Source organism: Diabrotica undecimpunctata, chromosome 3, assembly GCF_040954645.1.
Source record: "Diabrotica undecimpunctata isolate CICGRU chromosome 3, icDiaUnde3, whole genome shotgun sequence".
Classification (NCBI taxonomy): Eukaryota; Metazoa; Arthropoda; class Insecta; order Coleoptera; family Chrysomelidae; genus Diabrotica; species Diabrotica undecimpunctata.
In genome coordinates, this window is record NC_092805.1 from 60935662 (window position 1) to 60955817 (window position 20156).

General features: G+C 33.6%; 1 protein-coding gene across 2 annotated transcripts in view; it reads left to right on the top strand.

Annotated features, from left to right (window-relative positions):
* LOC140436849 (sedoheptulokinase-like) overlaps nt 1-20156 on the top strand; it is an 83945-nt gene that overhangs the window by 19310 nt on the left and 44479 nt on the right. For both annotated transcript variants that reach the window (XM_072525988.1, XM_072525989.1), the window contains exon 3: nt 18202-18461. In XM_072525988.1, the coding sequence (XP_072382089.1) occupies nt 18202-18461 (260 nt within the window). The remainder of the gene's footprint in view (nt 1-18201; nt 18462-20156) is intronic.

The window sequence follows — 20156 nt, forward strand, 5'->3', positions numbered from 1 at the left end:
TTACTATGTGTCTCTCTCCTAAGGTATTCAAGAACTCGTTATATATATTTTTTAAGTGAATGCCTAGGCGGACAATATATGGAACTGACCTTGATATCACAGTTTTTAGTTCTTAGACATACCGTAGACCAGTGGTGCTCAGACTTATACTGCATGGGATCTACCACATAAATTGCAAGCGTCCGGAGATCGACTGCTATACCCGGTTTTTAAACCAGAAGGAGTAATTCAAATTTACCGCGCCACAATGTTTGTTTGTAATTGGTCCAACCTCAGGCAAGTTTACTCCACTGTTATGAAATTTTAACACTAATGGCATTTCATAGGTTAATTAAGTTATATCGGCGATTTTTGTGTTTTCTGCGTTATTCTTTTAATTTTTAAATTTTTAATCTGCTTTTATGTATATAAAAAACAGTTATTTTTAGAACTCTTTATCGACGTATTAGTATAATATAACATTTTTGGATTACCGTCGAAGGTCGATATGATCAACCAAAAAAGATGTATTTGGTAACTTTTCTAGTTACTTTCTTGAGTGTGAATCTGTCTCTTTAGTTTACTCCTCCTGGTTTAAAAACAAAGCGTAGTAAAAAAAACAATTTTGAAAATAAAAAACTTGCACATTTCGCACATTTCTAGTTGATAAAAAGTTGTAACTACAGAGAGTTGTAATTAAAGTCATGTTTTTCATATTAATTTTATTTGGATGTTGATGCATGGTACTGCATATCATCCACAAGAATTTCATATGATGGTACGTAATTACCGAGGGCCAAACGCAAGCATGAAGAGAGATGTTCGTCAGTTAACCGATTACGATTGGGAAAATGCAGACTCACACAAGTATGGTGACTTGTAAGCTACTTGTCTCAAAGACGGATATTTCTCTTTGGAAAGACCAAAATTTCGTATCGGTCGCTCTGGATTTAAGGTGTATATCCGAAATTATTTTCAATACCTTATTTTGGACGAAAATGATCTCCATATTGAATGCAACGGATATTTCAGTGGCTATTTTTTCCACGTCTTGACAAGAAAATGGATTGGACATGAATGTTACAATATCTGTCAGTTTTTTAAAATCAGCGAAGCGTCTTTCAAACTCGCTATGAAGTGATTGCAGCGCCGTCTCGTAATAAACATAACTCAAATGAGCGGCTTTTTTCAACGATGTAAAGTTGTTTAAATCCTTTCTGCTAATTTGCTTAATCAATAATTTCAATTTGTTGACAAAAGAATGTATTGCGCTCGTCATATCATCGATAATTGTTTTATTTTTACCTTGTAGTTCAAAATTAATGAATTATTTAATTAATTAATTATTAGGAGGTTCAAATGATTTGTTAAATCTGTTAGGAAAGCCAGATCACGGAGCCATTTTTCGTTTTGAAGTAGATGAGTGTCGTCTCCTCGTTCTTGTAAAAAATAAATTATTTTGGGAAGTAGCTCCTAGAACCTATTTAAAAATTTTCCATGCCTCAACCACCTCACATCTGTATGCAGAAGTAAATCAGTGTGTTCCAGAGAGTCGCTAGCTTCCAATTGCGCTTTAAAAAGGCGGCCTTGCAAGCTTTGCGCTCTGAATGAATTCGCAATTTTTGTTGTCATATTCACGATGTCGTCCATATTTAAAATTTTGGAACACAAAACCTGCTGGTGAATGATGCAATGAAATGAAAAAACGATGGAAAGTCATCGTTAGCTCTACATAATGCAACAAATCCACAAATACACACGAGTTTGTAAATCGGTAGCTCGTATTGTTTCACAAAATTTATAAAAACGTTGTATATACCTTCGCCGCGAGCTTTTTCTTTCAGAGGCAGCATTGTTAACAGTTCTTTAGTCAACATGTCAGAAAATACCATCCGAATGAAAATACACAACTGGGCGGTATCAGTCATATCCTCGTCAACTCGTCAAATTGCAAAGAAAAGTACATACACTTCATAATATCACTTTTAACTTGGCTTTCCAAATTTTTGCCCATGATTTCGATACGTCTAGTAACCATTGTACGTGATAACTGGACGTCTTTGATGGCAGACATAATATCTGTTTTATTTTTGAAGTCCTGAAATAACACATTCGCAGCCTCAATGAATGCTTGCTTCACTACCTCTCCATCTTCAAATGGTTTTTATGTTGTGTCAATATATAAGAAATTTTAAACGACGACTGCAATTGTTGCAGCTACTGATTGTTTAACAGGCCTAGTGAACATTGATTGTTCCATCTTCAAACTACTTCTTAAATCTTGTACTTTTCGTTTTCTAAACAAACTGTTTTCCGGAAAATCATTTTCATAGTTTTTATGCAAAGTTTTATAATGCCGTTCTAAATTTCCGCGTTTGGACAGAGCAACGGAAGACCGACAAACACACTTATCTGGAATTCTTCTTCCCACGCATTATTAAATGATATGTTTTGCTCTTTTTCGCGGCACTTATATCGAGTTTCAAATATTAATGTAAATAATATATTACTAAAATGTTTTACTAGTAATAACTTAGTAATGAATGATTAATGCTTGACTAACAGCAATACAATGCTGATACAGCACACTCCCATTTCATAATTTATCTGTGAATGCTGATATGCCAAATGAGCATTATCGCAACTTTCGGGTGAAGAGTATTTTCTCCGTGAATCGCGATCGACTACAAAAACTTTGGCGATCGACTCTTTGAGCACCGCTGCCGTAGACGATTTTAGATTTGCTCTTTTAATACTCAGGTCCAGATATACGGTTATATACATATATACACTCGCGATCATAAAATCCGGGTCACCTTGAAAATTTCAAGTTTATTGAATATTTTTGCATCTGGTACAGTAATAACCTTTTTTTAGGCTAATGTATTTTTTATTTGTCATCAATGTTTATTTTGAAAGAAAAAAAAAGGTTTTTTATTGTTTTTATTTAAAAAGCAGAAAACAAACCAAATTGTTGATAAAACAGACATACGAAAAAAAAATGATAAAAATACAGAACGTGGTAAAACAGTGGAATTTCAATGACTAATATCATGTATTGCCTCCCCTTGCTCTAATAACCTCTTGCAGACGACGGGGCATACTCTCAATTTTTCTCCGGATTACATGTTGTGGTATGTTATTCCACTCTCTCACTAACAGATCCTTAAGGTCCTGTGCGTTGTTAGGAGGTGGTGTATGGGTTTGAATACGTTTTTTCAAATCGTCCCAGAGATGTTCGATGGGATTCAGGTCCGGAGACCTAGCTGGCCGGGGTAACCTCGTAATTCCAACCGCGTCTAAGTATTGCATACTGATCCTGGCAACGTGCGGTCGCGCGTTGTCCTGCATAAAAACGGCGTCTTCTCCAAGTCCTGCCATGGTGGGCATAACATGTTCTTCCAGAATCTCCGTAATATACTTTCGTGCAGTTAAGGACCCATTTTCGATGAAGGGTAATTCTGTGCGGAAGTCGGAAGATACACCTCCCCAAGCCATGACCGAGCCTCCACCAAATCACATTCTTGGAGCAATGCAACCTTGTGCAAATCGTTCACCGGTTCTTCTCCAAACTCTTACAAGTCCATTGGATCCAGTTAGGCAGAAACGGGATTCATCTGAGAATAACACTTTGCTCCAATCATTAATTCCCCAATGCGCGTATTGTCGAGCAAAAGCTAGTCGTGCAACTCGATGCGCCCGGCGAAGTGGCGGTCCTATAGCCATTACCCGAGAAGATAGTCCAGAAGAACAAGGTCTTCTCCTGACTGTTGCAACGCCAACATTGCAATTTCGTACTTCCTGTAGACGATTTCGATGCATAACCGCAGTTGAGGTCCGGTTTCGTTAAGCCTGAAACATAAGGAAACGGTCATCTCGTGCCGTGGTCGTTATTCTTCGTCCAGATCCAGGTCGTCTGGTTAGCAAACCCGTCTCCTGAAAGCGTTGAAGCACTCGTTGAACCGTAGAAAGGCTTACGCCAACAGTTATTGCGACTTGCCGATGAGTATGACCGTCTTCCACAAGCGCAACAATGCGTGCCGTTTCAACAACAGTCAAAGGCATTTTTGGCAAAAAATAAACAATAATAAACACTAATAATGGCACTAATACACACTAATGGTGGCAATAATAAACCTTTGTTTGTTGCGTTTGAACAGAAAGTCGAAGCATAAATGAGACATTTAAAACAAGCGGCAGTTACAGGTACCGTTCATTTTGGGAAGTGTATAGTTTTCCGCGAAATCGGCATTATTGGAATTCTTTGTTACAAAGGAAACCACCAAGGCTACAACAATTCTCAGAAACATGCATTAGTTTGTATTTGTGTTATTATTTACGATAAAGCTCGTTAAAAATGAAATAACGGCGATTTTCAAGATGACCCGGATTTTATGATCGCGAGTGTATATATATATATATATATATATATATATATATATATATATATATACGTAAGAAAAAATACTACATATGCATGCGAGACGTGGGTACTCAATACAGTTGAAGAGAGGCGTCTAGACAGACGAGTACGAAAAAAAAAAACGGAGCGTTTTGGGAGGTATAAAGAGTGAGGAAGGATGGAGTGAAGGATGGAGTGAAGGAGTGAGAAGAAGAACCAACTACGAAATATGTGAGCAGTACAAAGAGCCTAAGAGCCTAAAAGCACACAATTTTATTACAAATATTTAGTTTTAAATACTAGATTTGGTCAAACACTGCATTAATGATCTCTTAATATTCCTTCAAATATTTCTTCTCAACTATATATTGTAACACTGCCGTGCTACATTAATATATACAAGTCCTGAGTCGCTCACTGTCGAAGAGAATTGGGCGGGGTTTTCTTAAACATATAGAAACTATATCGTATCTTAAATTCAAGCACAATTAGATAATATGAAATTATAATTTATTATTGGACGCCACCCCTGGTTTATCCTCGAAGGGGAAGAGCAAAAAAAAATTAAGATTTATTGAAAGTTTACAAGAAAACTATTCTTTATTATTTCTTAGTAATGAACAAAAAGAAAACATTAAAAGTTACGTCATCCCAAAGGGATTCCAAAATATTATTTTATGTTAACATTATCATAAGCAAAAAATCTTTGTATCGTATTAAATTAAGAATTGGTTATAAAGAAAATGAATGTATATATATATTAACCCCAAATTTCGAAATTTGTTTACATTGAAAATAATATAGTTATTTATCAACTAGGAACAATGAAGAAAATAATAATAATAGTCTCCCGTTTTATACCGCTTCGCGGCTTTGGGAGTATAGCAGGGTAGTCTGCTATATCTAGGGCCTACGGTATACAAGGAAGGTAACATGGCCAGTGCTACGCTTCAACCGCCTATTATTACCCCTGGTTTTACCCAAGGTACTCATTTTATTCAGGCTGAGTCGACCTGGGGCCTATAGACATTTTTAAAAATGTCTAGTTGTTCTTGCCGGCGGTAGGATTCGAACTCCGGACCACCGGCATGCGAGGCAAGCATCCTACCGCTTGCGCTACACAGGCCCTGAAGAAAATAAACCTTTAAATTAAATTAGAACACTTCACTATATTTTCATTTTTTTTGAGTTCATAATCATTTCTGTTGTCTTGAAAGTAGGTATAATAAAAATTGGTACAACCTTAATCTGCTCTGTTTCTCTTCTTATTTAATCAGTCACCAAATAAACCATTGATTCAGCTACGTACTATATCAAATCACCACCATCCTAGATAAGAGGGGTTAGGGATTCCATAAAAAGATACTGCTACTGGGCCATGATCTGGAATAACTCCATAGCAATACTATCTTGCGACGAGTATTAGAAATATAATATCAGCATTATAGCCTCTCCAATAAGGGTCTAAAAAAATAAATATCTATCTGAAATATGAACAAGAAAAGGATTGCTTAGCTCACCTCTGAAATTGAGACCCACTTTGGAAATACGTCTTAACGGTTGGACGGTCTTAACAGAAAAGAGCGAAGCGCTATCATGGCGCCTGATTCTGGAAATTGGGCGTGAGTGACAAGTTGAAAAATATGCTCATCTACCGGATATATTTGGGAATTACAGAAGAATCCTTGAGTCGGCTACAGGTAGGTACTTGACAGATAGATGGGGTTAGAAGTTTTATTTAAAAAAAAAATTATTGAAATATATAATGAGTTTCTTTTAAATCTTTTGAAACGGTTACACAGCCCTCCCCACGATTTCAACTGGGTACCAGCGTGGAATCGGACTAGGCATGGTGGCACACCATACTAACCTTTTCAAAAGTGGGAATAGATATACGGAGAGGTAAGACAAACAGAATGGACAAATGTAGCTACAATCTGGACTCACAGAATCCTTCTTTCACAACTCACGTGGGAACAACTCAAAGATTTCAGAACAAAGCGAAACAGAACGCATAGAAATGACTCAACTATAAAAATGTAAACAAAAAAATTGCATGCTCACTCTCAAAATGCATAGGGTATTTCACCTATAACCAATATCATGAACAAAGCAGAATAAAACAAAACATATCTACAAATCATTATTTGAGACCAAATGCTCGCATTCAATTGAAATAATATAATTAAGATATTACCATTTGAAATTTCATAAGTAATATAAAGCAAAACATACTAGTGTTGTCACCAAGATACAAAACAGATAATTTACTGCGTAGTCGTTATGAGACCTAACACAATAAAACACAAAAAAAATGTTATCGTTTGCTCGGAAGCGTAGAGTCTTTCATCTATGACTTAATCCACGAATAACATAAGAATAATAATACAATCGTATCATTAACGCCATAAGATACAAAATACAAATGTGTCATCGTTTGTTCGGAAGCATAGAGTCTTTCATCTATGACTTAATCCACGAATAACATAAGGTAATAACGCAGCGCGTCATTATAGACACATTTAGAAATACGCAAAGAAAAGGAAAGAGTTACTAATAGTTCAAAATTTGGTACATTAAAGTTCTACAAAGACAAGCCTTAATAAGTTTACTGGGAAAGGGACATCAGAATTTCTGTAAGACACATCTATATTTAGAAACAAAAAAAAGGCTGATGTTTAGTTATTAGTATGACAACTAGAATTTGTGATAACTAACGTGTATCATCCGCCTATAATAGGGACAACATCGGTAGGTCAACTTCGGGTAGGGTTAACTTCGGGTAGGGTCTAAATAATTCTAGATTACATAACTAAACAAGTATTGGAGAACTAAAAAAGTTTCCTGACGCGGGAGGCTGTTATTCTAGATTTATTACTGAAATAAAATTATGAATGGCTTATCATTCCGACGAGTCAACTAGCGGGAATCCGCTTACTTCATCCCTAGCCTTCCTCAGTGTCTGGCCATTCAGAATATAGGATGTTAGACAGCAATAATCTTTTCAAACATTATTTTGGGGGGTTTTGAATAGAGAGTCGAAATTCGAAGGTCTGCACACTAAGAGTAAAACTTAGGCAAATGAACAGATACTATAACGAACTATCATTTGTAACTAGACAGAGGAATCTTGATATCTTTGGTATAGATACCAAAAAAAATTACTTGGATTTATAAATCCGTAAAATAAGATAAATTGAATTTTGTATCCACTTGAAGACAACTAAAGGTATGTACAATTTATTGTAATATAAACTAACATAAGCATAAAAATATCACATTCTACCAAGGCATTCTAAAAATAAAATGAGATTAAGTTGCAAACACCCTTAAAATCAATATAGGTTCTTGGTCGGGGTAGCACAAACTCAAGATCTCGATCAATACAAACTAGAGAGAGAATAATACCGAAGTAGAATAAGATAAGATAAAAATAAAATTTATGTCGAAAAGAAATACGACATATATACATATATATATATATATATATATAGACATATTGAACACAATAAATGATCAATATTATAATAATAAAAAGTAAAACAGTTCAACGAACTGAGGTGCGAGCCAAACTGAGTTGCTCTGGAGATCGACGTGCGGAGTCTCCTACACTACTTCCAGAGGCTCGTCTCTTTGCGACAACATCTGAGATACACAAAATTATTAATCGGAATAGGGATAGGTCCACTAATCCACTTGACTATAGCAGGATGCTCCCTGACTAATAGTCAACACCACCGACATAAAACAAGGGTTGTCGAGACAGCTAAAAAAAAAATGAAACGTGTCAACTTCCTGAAGGGAAAGAAGCACTAGGGGACAGATTTGCCGAAGCAAAGTGGTATTCAATGTACTAAGTACTAGGGTATCAGTGCTGTACTGACCCCACGCCAAAAAAAAAATTTGGAAAGGAAACGAGTCCTCTCCAGGATAAAGTTCGCGTTAGCGCAACTCTTCCTGTACACGGGCCACGGAGGGGTTGAATAGTCGCTGGAGAAGGTAGCAAAGATTAAGTACGCAAAGGCGTAAAGGGAATCATCTAAAAAATTAAAAATTAAGAATGGACTGAACATTTTAGAAGAAAGGTATTAAAATTTTAAGAAAACCGATTTATTCGGTTTCAGACAAATCTGAATTATCCGATGAAACACTGACTTAGATAAGTTTTAGGTCTAAATAAAACAAAAAAAAATAAACAAAAATCACGACATATTTACATACAAAATTAAACTGGATGCTCGATTTAATGAATCGACATCAGGTACAGTTCGTTGGCTATTAGGCACAACGACCAATGGCAGATTTCTATAAATATGGCTCTAACCTAACCAAAAGTGTGGAACAGACCAGTGTTAGAGTTTCTGGGAGCGAAAAGAGGAATGCTTCCAGCTCAACAAAGGCGGGTGGCCAACAACACAGCTTAAACAAGTTTCGCTATGGTTATCCACTAGGTAGACAACCTAAATAGCATCAAACAATAATAAAGTTGACTATGACAGTCAAGTAATGAATGAATTTCCAACCACTGGTTGAAAATTAAACCAACGCAAAAGAAGAAAGACAGGATGGCCAATAGTTCCATAAGAATATCCTCTAGGATTGATCACAGCGGAAAATTTCCAACAAGGAGACTCCCAAAAGGACAAAAGAAGAAAATAAATCCAAACCGTTAATACACAATCTTGGAGAAGAAGGAAGAAAATGGGTATATGGCATACAAGCCACAATCGCTACACAAACAGTTCAATCTAAAACTGATATTTCCAAAAGAAACAAAAAAAAACGTAAGAGTCTTCCACGAAACAAAAACTTACGATAAGACTTAAAAGGAACGGAAGAATCATTACAATCTTCCAAAGAAATAGAAAAATATTACAGTCCATCGTCAATAATAAAAAAATCATGATGTTGGATGTAACACCACAACAATAAAAAAGTTGAACAGTAAAACATTTTTGACACCTAATTGAATCCAATATGGTCGTCATACAAATCACAAAGAAATGTTTACCATTCTTTAGCAGAACTCCAATAGAGTCAAAATAATATAAACTTTTAATTCTCAGTGGGTCATTTAACGGTAGTACCAGAACTATTTCAATTGATAAACAAACGTGGTCTTAACGTCGACATAAAGATAAAAGATAAATTCACAATAGGCGGCAGCGGGTTGTTTCACCTCTGTTTATACAAAGAGTCACAATAGACAACAGTAAACTACTCCAACCTTCACTTGTACCATATCATGAACACAAGATAATAAATGAAAGCTTTTGAGCCTTAGCCAAAAAGTCTCAAAGCAAAAGATATATGTGGTCTAATAAACTATTAGAAGACCGCAAAAATGTCAACGACAAAAAAAAAGAAAGCTGCTGGATATACCAGTAGTCTGACATCAACACAAATAACTCAAGATACAATAATACAGGTCACGTGCCTGTACGTCCTACAGGACATCTCGAGAAAAGAAAAAGGTAAAACCACAAATAACAATAAGTTCCAGTACCAAAAACATACTTCTACTACATCTGACCACACAAAGACATAAAATTAACATAACAGAAGGAGAATAACAATATTTCCGCTCTATATTCTCAACAAAGACGCCTTAGGCAGAGAGAAACGAAGTTATATCATTATTTCCTTATACTTGCAAAACAAAAGAACCACGGACTGCAAAATATAGAAAGCATTTTCCTTTTCAGGAAATAAAATTTTCTTTTCAAAGTACGAAAAAGTTAAACTATGAAAAAATAAATTTTTAAAATAAACGAAAAACAAATTAAAAAGAAAATTTAACAGATAACAGACTAATTAAAAACATCCTAAGTTAAAGAGCTCAACTTCATATCATCGAAAAAAGAATATTTCGCGTAATTATTCTGCACGAAACCAGATAACACATTTTAAAATTACGTAGGGACAGCCTGTATATAGATATAATTCCCAGCTGTTTGCTGCAAATTAAACCATAAATAGAATTCGCTTAATTGATTTTTCAAATAACAAACGCTAAGAGCCATTTCGTTTATTTAAAATAAACACATTGAGGAATATATTTATTATGGTTCTATCAACAAATAAGACTGAACTGCAAAGAAAGCCATCGTTTAGATACGAATTAATTTATGGACATAAACAAAATTTCTCTAACATGGAATGTTTATTTTAGACGAGTCTGGAATGTAAGCAGTGAATGGTTACATCATTCCAAATACGTTTTAAGTATTTCAAAAAATTTAAAATACGACGAGAATATTTCTACGTAATTTTATGAAGATTAAAAACGAATACATATAAATACTTTGCAAAAAATTCTAAAATAGTAGCAGTGTTGATTTAATGAAAAATTGGATAAAACAAATACACAATTTAACCAAAAAAATGGTTCAAAACATACAGACTTAATTAACCACATATACAGGGGGGTACAAAACAACTAATAATATTGAAAAAAACTCTGAAGATAAAGGAATATTCAAAAGCCCCACGTTGGGCGCCATTTTGTAACACTGCCGTGCTACATTAATATATACAAGGCCTGAATCGCTCACTGTCGAAGAGAATTGGGCGGGGTTTTCTTAAACATATAGAAACTATATCGTATCTTAAATTCAAGCACAATTAGATAATATGAAATTATAATTTATTATTGGACGCCACCCCTGGTTTATCCTCGAAGGGGAAGAGCAAAAAAAAAATTAAGATTTATTGAAAGTTTACAAGAAAACTATTCTTTATTATTTCTTAGTAATGAACAAAAAGAAAACATTAAAAGTTACGTCATCCCAAAGGGATTCCAAAATATTATTTTATGTTAACATTATCATAAGCAAAAAATCTTTGTATCGTATTAAATTAAGAATTGGTTATAAAGAAAATGAATGTATATATATATATATTAACCCCAAATTTCGAAATTTGTTTACATTGAAAATAATATAGTTATTTATCTACTAGGAACAATGAAGAAAATAAACCTTTAAATTAAATTAGAACACTTCACTATATTTTCATTTTTTTTGAGTTCATAATCATTTCTGTTGTCTTGAAAGTAGGTATAATAAAAATTGGTACAACCTTAATCTTCTCTGTTTCTCTTCTTATTTAATCAGTCACCAAATAAACCATTGATTCAGCTACGTACTATCCAATAAGGGTCTAAAAAAATAAATATCTATCTGAAATATGAACAAGAAAAGGATTGCTTAGCTCACCTCTGAAATTGAGACCCACTTTGGAAACACGTCTTAACGGTTGGACGGTCTTAACAGAAAAGAGCGAAGCGCTATCATGGCGCCTGATTCTGGAAATTGGGCGTGAGTGACAAGTTGAAAAATATGCTCATCTACCGGATATATTTGGGAATTACAGAAGAATCCTTGAGTCGGCTACAGGTAGGTACTTGACAGATAGATGGGGTTAGAAGTTTTATTTAAAAAAAAATTATTGAAATATATAATGAGTTTCTTTTAAATCTTTTGAAACGGTTACACAGCCCTCCCCACGATTTCAACTGGGTACCAGCGTGGAATCGGACTAGGCATGGTGGCACACCATACTAACCTTTTCAAAAGTGGGAATAGATATACGGAGAGGTAAGACAAACAGAATGGACAAATGTAGCTACAATCTGGACTCACAGAATCCTTCTTTCACAACTCACGTGGGAACAACTCAAAGATTTCAGAACAAAGCGAAACAGAACGCATAGAAATGACTCAACTATAAAAATGTAAACAAAAAAATTGCATGCTCACTCTCAAAATGCATAGGGTATTTCACCTATAACCAATATCATAAACAAAGCAGAATAAAACAAAACATATCTACAAATCATTATTTGAGACCAAATGCTCGCATTCAATTGAAATAATATAATTAAGATATTACCATTTGAAATTTCATAAGTAATATAAAGCAAAACATACTAGTGTTGTCACCAAGATACAAAACAGATAATTTACTGCGTAGTCGTTATGAGACCTAACACAATAAAACACAAAAAAAATGTTATCGTTTGCTCGGAAGCGTAGAGTCTTTCATCTATGACTTAATCCACGAATAACATAAGAATAATAATACAATCGTATCATTAACGCCATAAGATACAAAATACAAATGTGTCATCGTTTGTTCGGAAGCATAGAGTCTTTCATCTATGACTTAATCCACGAATAACATAAGGTAATAACGCAGCGCGTCATTATAGACACATTTAGAAATACGCAAAGAAAAGGAAAGAGTTACTAATAGTTCAAAATTTGGTACATTAAAGTTCTACAAAGACAAGCCTTAATAAGTTTACTGGGAAAGGGACATCAGAATTTCTGTAAGACACATCTATATTTAGAAACAAAAAAAAGGCTGATGTTTAGTTATTAGTATGACAACTAGAATTTGTGATAACTAACGTGTATCATCCGCCTATAATAGGGACAACATCGGTAGGTCAACTTCGGGTAGGGTTAACTTCGGGTAGGGTCTAAATAATTCTAGATTACATAACTAAACAAGTATTGGAGAACTAAAAAAGTTTCCTGACGCGGGAGGCTGTTATTCTAGATTTATTACTGAAATAAAATTATGAATGGCTTATCATTCCGACGAGTCAACTAGCGGGAATCCGCTTACTTCATCCCTAGCCTTCCTCAGTGTCTGGCCATTCAGAATATAGGATGTTAGACAGCAATAATCTTTTCAAATATTATTTTGGGGGGTTTTGAATAGAGAGTCGAAATTCGAAGGTCTGCACACTAAGAGTAAAACTTAGGCAAATGAACAGATACTATAACGAACTATCATTTGTAACTAGACAGAGGAATCTTGATATCTTTGGTATAGATACCAAAAAAAATTACTTGGATTTATAAATCCGTAAAATAAGATAAATTGAATTTTGTATCCACTTGAAGACAACTAAAGGTATGTACAATTTATTGTAATATAAACTAACATAAGCATAAAAATATCACATTCTACCAAGGCATTCTAAAAATAAAATGAGATTAAGTTGCAAACACCCTTAAAATCAATATAGGTTCTTGGTCGGGGTAGCACAAACTCAAGATCTCGATCAATACAAACTAGAGAGAGAATAATACCGAAGTAGAATAAGATAAGATAAAAATAAAATTTATGTCGAAAAGAAATACGACATATATACATATATATATATATATATATATATATATATATATATATATATATATATATATATATATATATATATATATATATATATATATATATATATATATATATATATAGACATATTGAACACAATAAATGATCAATATTATAATAATAAAAAGTAAAACAGTTCAACGAACTGAGGTGCGAGCCAAACTGAGTTGCTCTGGAGATCGACGTGCGGAGTCTCCTACACTACTTCCAGAGGCTCGTCTCTTTGCGACAACATCTGAGATACACAAAATTATTAATCGGAATAGGGATAGGTCCACTAATCCACTTGACTATAGCAGGATGCTCCCTGACTAATAGTCAACACCACCGACATAAAACAAGGGTTGTCGAGACAGCTAAAAAAAAAATGAAACGTGTCAACTTCCTGAAGGGAAAGAAGCACTAGGGGACAGATTTGCCGAAGCAAAGTGGTATTCAATGTACTAAGTACTAGGGTATCAGTGCTGTACTGACCCCACGCCAAAAAAAAAATTTGGAAAGGAAACGAGTCCTCTCCAGGATAAAGTTCGCGTTAGCGCAACTCTTCCTGTACACGGGCCACGGAGGGGTTGAATAGTCGCTGGAGAAGGTAGCAAAGATTAAGTACGCAAAGGCGTAAAGGGAATCATCTAAAAAATTAAAAATTAAGAATGGACTGAACATTTTAGAAGAAAGGTATTAAAATTTTAAGAAAACCGATTTATTCGGTTTCAGACAAATCTGAATTATCCGATGAAACACTGACTTAGATAAGTTTTAGGTCTAAATAAAACAAAAAAAAAATAAACAAAAATCACGACATATTTACATACAAAATTAAACTGGATGCTCGATTTAATGAATCGACATCAGGTACAGTTCGTTGGCTATTAGGCACAACGACCAATGGCAGATTTCTATAAATATGGCTCTAACCTAACCAAAAGTGTGGAACAGACCAGTGTTAGAGTTTCTGGGAGCGAAAAGAGGAATGCTTCCAGCTCAACAAAGGCGGGTGGCCAACAACACAGCTTAAACAAGTTTCGCTATGGTTATCCACTAGGTAGACAACCTAAATAGCATCAAACAATAATAAAGTTGACTATGACAGTCAAGTAATGAATGAATTTCCAACCACTGGTTGAAAATTAAACCAACGCAAAAGAAGAAAGACAGGATGGCCAATAGTTCCATAAGAATATCCTCTAGGATTGATCACAGCGGAAAATTTCCAACAAGGAGACTCCCAAAAGGACAAAAGAAGAAAATAAATCCAAACCGTTAATACACAATCTTGGAGAAGAAGGAAGAAAATGGGTATATGGCATACAAGCCACAATCGCTACACAAACAGTTCAATCTAAAACTGATATTTCCAAAAGAAACAAAAAAAAACGTAAGAGTCTTCCACGAAACAAAAACTTACGATAAGACTTAAAAGGAACGGAAGAATCATTACAATCTTCCAAAGAAATAGAAAAATATTACAGTCCATCGTCAATAATAAAAAAATCATGATGTTGGATGTAACACCACAACAATAAAAAAGTTGAACAGTAAAACATTTTTGACACCTAATTGAATCCAATATGGTCGTCATACAAATCACAAAGAAATGTTTACCATTCTTTAGCAGAACTCCAATAGAGTCAAAATAATATAAACTTTTAATTCTCAGTGGGTCATTTAACGGTAGTACCAGAACTATTTCAATTGATAAACAAACGTGGTCTTAACGTCGACATAAAGATAAAAGATAAATTCACAATAGGCGGCAGCGGGTTGTTTCACCTCTGTTTATACAAAGAGTCACAATAGACAACAGTAAACTACTCCAACCTTCACTTGTACCATATCATGAACACAAGATAATAAATGAAAGCTTTTGAGCCTTAGCCAAAAAGTCTCAAAGCAAAAGATATATGTGGTCTAATAAACTATTAGAAGACCGCAAAAATGTCAACGACAAAAAAAAAGAAAGCTGCTGGATATACCAGTAGTCTGACATCAACACAAATAACTCAAGATACAATAATACAGGTCACGTGCCTGTACGTCCTACAGGACATCTCGAGAAAAGAAAAAGGTAAAACCACAAATAACAATAAGTTCCAGTACCAAAAACATACTTCTACTACATCTGACCACACAAAGACATAAAATTAACATAACAGAAGGAGAATAACAATATTTCCGCTCTATATTCTCAACAAAGACGCCTTAGGCAGAGAGAAACGAAGTTATATCATTATTTCCTTATACTTGCAAAACAAAAGAACCACGGACTGCAAAATATAGAAAGCATTTTCCTTTTCAGGAAATAAAATTTTCTTTTCAAAGTACGAAAAAGTTAAACTATGAAAAAATAAATTTTTAAAATAAACGAAAAACAAATTAAAAAGAAAATTTAACAGATAACAGACTAATTAAAAACATCCTAAGTTAAAGAGCTCAACTTCATATCATCGAAAAAAGAATATTTCGCGTAATTATTCTGCACGAAACCAGATAACACATTTTAAAATTACGTAGGGACAGCCTGTATATAGATATAATTCCCAGCTGTTTGCTGCAAATTAAACCATAAATAGAATTCGCTTAATTGATTTTTCAAATAACAAACGCTAAGAGCCATTTCGTTTATTTAAAATAAACACATTGAGGAATATATTTATTATGGTTCTATCAACAAATAAGACTGAACTGCAAAGAAAGCCATCGTTTAGATACGAATTAATTTATGGACATAAACAAAATTTCTCTAACATGGAATGTTTATTTTAGACGAGTCTGGAATGTAAGCAGTGAATGGTTACATCATTCCAAATACGTTTTAAGTATTTCAAAAAATTTAAAATACGACGAGAATATTTCTACGTAATTTTATGAAGATTAAAAACGAATACATATAAATACTTTGCAAAAAATTCTAAAATAGTAGCAGTGTTGATTTAATGAAAAATTGGATAAAACAAATACACAATTTAACCAAAAAAATGGTTCAAAACATACAGACTTAATTAACCACATATACAGGGGGGTACAAAACAACTAATAATATTGAAAAAAACTCTGAAGATAAAGGAATATTCAAAAGCCCCACGTTGGGCGCCATTTTGTAACACTGCCGTGCTACATTAATATATACAAGGCCTGAATCGCTCACTGTCGAAGAGAATTGGGCGGGGTTTTCTTAAACATATAGAAACTATATCGTATCTTAAATTCAAGCACAATTAGATAATATGAAATTATAATTTATTATTGGACGCCACCCCTGGTTTATCCTCGAAGGGGAAGAGCAAAAAAAAAATTAAGATTTATTGAAAGTTTACAAGAAAACTATTCTTTATTATTTCTTAGTAATGAACAAAAAGAAAACATTAAAAGTTACGTCATCCCAAAGGGATTCCAAAATATTATTTTATGTTAACATTATCATAAGCAAAAAATCTTTGTATCGTATTAAATTAAGAATTGGTTATAAAGAAAATGAATGTATATATATATATATTAACCCCAAATTTCGAAATTTGTTTACATTGAAAATAATATAGTTATTTATCTACTAGGAACAATGAAGAAAATAAACCTTTAAATTAAATTAGAACACTTCACTATATTTTCATTTTTTTTGAGTTCATAATCATTTCTGTTGTCTTGAAAGTAGGTATAATAAAAATTGGTACAACCTTAATCTTCTCTGTTTCTCTTCTTATTTAATCAGTCACCAAATAAACCATTGATTCAGCTACGTACTATATCAAATCACCACCATCCTAGATAAGAGGGGTTAGGGATTCCATAAAAAGATACTGCTACTGGGCCATGATCTGGAATAACTCCATAGCAATACTATCTTGCGACGAGTATTAGAAATATAATATCAGCATTATAGCCTCTCCAATAAGGGTATAAAAAAATAAATATCTATCTGAAATATGAACAAGAAAAGGATTGCTTAGCTCACCTCTGAAATTGAGACCCACTTTGGAAACACGTCTTAACGGTTGGACGGTCTTAACAGAAAAGAGCGAAGCGCTATCATGGCGCCTGATTCTGGAAATTGGGCGTGAGTGACAAGTTGAAAAATATGCTCATCTACCGGATATATTTGGGAATTACAGAAGAATCCTTGAGTCGGCTACAGGTAGGTACTTGACAGATAGATGGGGTTAGAAGTTTTATTTAAAAAAAAATTATTGAAATATATAATGAGTTTCTTTTAAATCTTTTGAAACGGTTACAATATAAAGTTAGATACTTTGCAACTAATTTTAATCAATTTTATTAGTTTAGTTGGAACATACAAATATTTGTGTGGAAGTGGTACATAAGTCCTGTGTACATATGAAATTTGAAAGGAATAATTAAGTAATAATAACACAAATGGATAATTACAACTAAAAGTGCTATCGTCCATTTATTGTATTTTACTGTTATTTTATTTTATATTTTTTAAGTAGTCGATTACTAGAACAACATAGCAAGGTCATCTATCATTAGATTCACTCTATAGGAATATTGTAACTTCGAAAATCAGTATAATAGATTCAAATTTTTTAGACGATATACTCTCTATTGGTGTTAGCGTTTATATTTTTATTAGTGAGTAGTAATTTATGATGATTTTCTTCTTCTAATGAAATCTGTAGGTGACAAAAATAGGAATATGCGGACAAATGCATGGCGTAATGTTTTGGAAAAACGACGACGAAAGAAAATCCTGGGACATCGTGGAAAAAGATACTTCCGTTAGATACGACGTTCTACAAGATAGAGTCTCAGCTCTGTATACTTGGCAAGACAATAGATGCGATCCCGCCTTCTTGGCTACTCTTCCCGTCCCAGAATCTCACTTAAACATTTCTACTGGTTTTGGAGTTGCTACAATGTTCTGGATGTACAAAAACAAGTGAGTTTTTAATGCATTACTAATAACAAGAAAAATTTGGGCAGTATAGGTTCACATTTGTTTGTAAAATTTGGTAATACTTGTTTTTTATTATATCATTGCTTATATCAAATTAAGTTTGAAATATATTTTTTTAAGTAATTGAACAACTGAATAAACACGGACGTTCAATATTTAATAATTACTGACTAACATCTATAAAAACAGTAACGCTTGCGGTAACACTTCAAGCCAGCTCATCATCTGTACAATATTTCCCTACGGCTTGTGGTTCGCTGAAATGAACCAATTATAAACTGTTGAAAACAAAAATTTGAAAAAAATGTAACAAACTTACTGATCAAAACAAATCAGTTTTACTTAACATTTAATTAAAAAGGGAAAAATGAATTATACACGACAAAACGAAAAAATTAATCTACAAAAATGTAAGTTTCGAGATAATGCAGATTTTGATAAACAGGGCTGAACCACTATGAAAATATTTATGGATTCCGGAATTGTTTAACTGTGTTTTAGTTTTTTTGCATATCATTGCATAAGTTGATTTTTTATAAGATATTTTTATAAATTTTAATGAAAATGGCGGATACTGCTTTTAAGCACGGTATATTATTACAACCGGTAAGAATGAATTACATAAAAAGCAGTAACTGCAATTAGTTTGAGGTTACTGCTTTTTAGTGTAATAATTATTTAACGGAAAGCACGGTAACAACAAAAATCATTTCGTTTTATTAACTTTATTAGTTAAAAACTTTCCTATAACATCATTAGGCTTAATTCTACATTTTGTTGAACAACAAATAATTAGTCAAAACAGACTATTAATTATTAAAAAAACACAAAATCCACTTATTAAACATCATCAAACTCCGATCTTAAAGCGACGGCTGCATCATTGACAAGAAGGCTCTGCCAAAATTGCCTTCGATTTTCAGGTATTAATGTAACCAAATTATGCCAAATCGCTAGCTTCCTTTCTTCTGTAATTCATTTTGGTTTTGAAATCCAGGTTCTTTGAAGCCAGACTTGGTTACTTTAAAAATAAAAAAAAATTCTTTTTGTTCGTTGAAAACAAAACTTGTTTTATAAAATAAATTAAAGATACCTCGCTTTCATACCTCTATGGAAGGTTGTCACACCATCTTTTGCGCGGTCGTCCGATACTTCTTCTGCCGATTGGTGACTTATCTCTTGCTATTTTGTAGACACGCGTCTCCTCCATTCTGCTTATCTGGTTATTCCATTCTTTTTTTCTATTTTGTGTCCATTCATTTATACACTGTACGTTACATTTTCTTCTGATGTCTTTACTTCTCTTTCGATCTCTTAGCGTATTTCCTGTAATTGTTTTCAGTACACTCATCTCTTATCTCTGCCGTTTTCAGCAGCCTTTGCGTTGTGGCTGTGTCGGGTCTTGTTTCTGACGCATATGTCATTATTGGTCTTACATTGGCTTTATAAATTCTTGATTTTATCTCTAGTGTTAATGTGTCTTTTTTGCTATATAGGGTTATTAAGGTATCCTGCCGGTCTATTTGCTTTATGTACTTGATCTCTCACTTCGTTGTCCAGGTCTCCATAGCTGGACAGTGTAATTCCCAGGTATTTTATTTCCAATACTTTTTCAATACTGATGCCATCAATTTCTATTTTACATCTGGTTGGTTCTTTGCTGACTACTATTGTTTT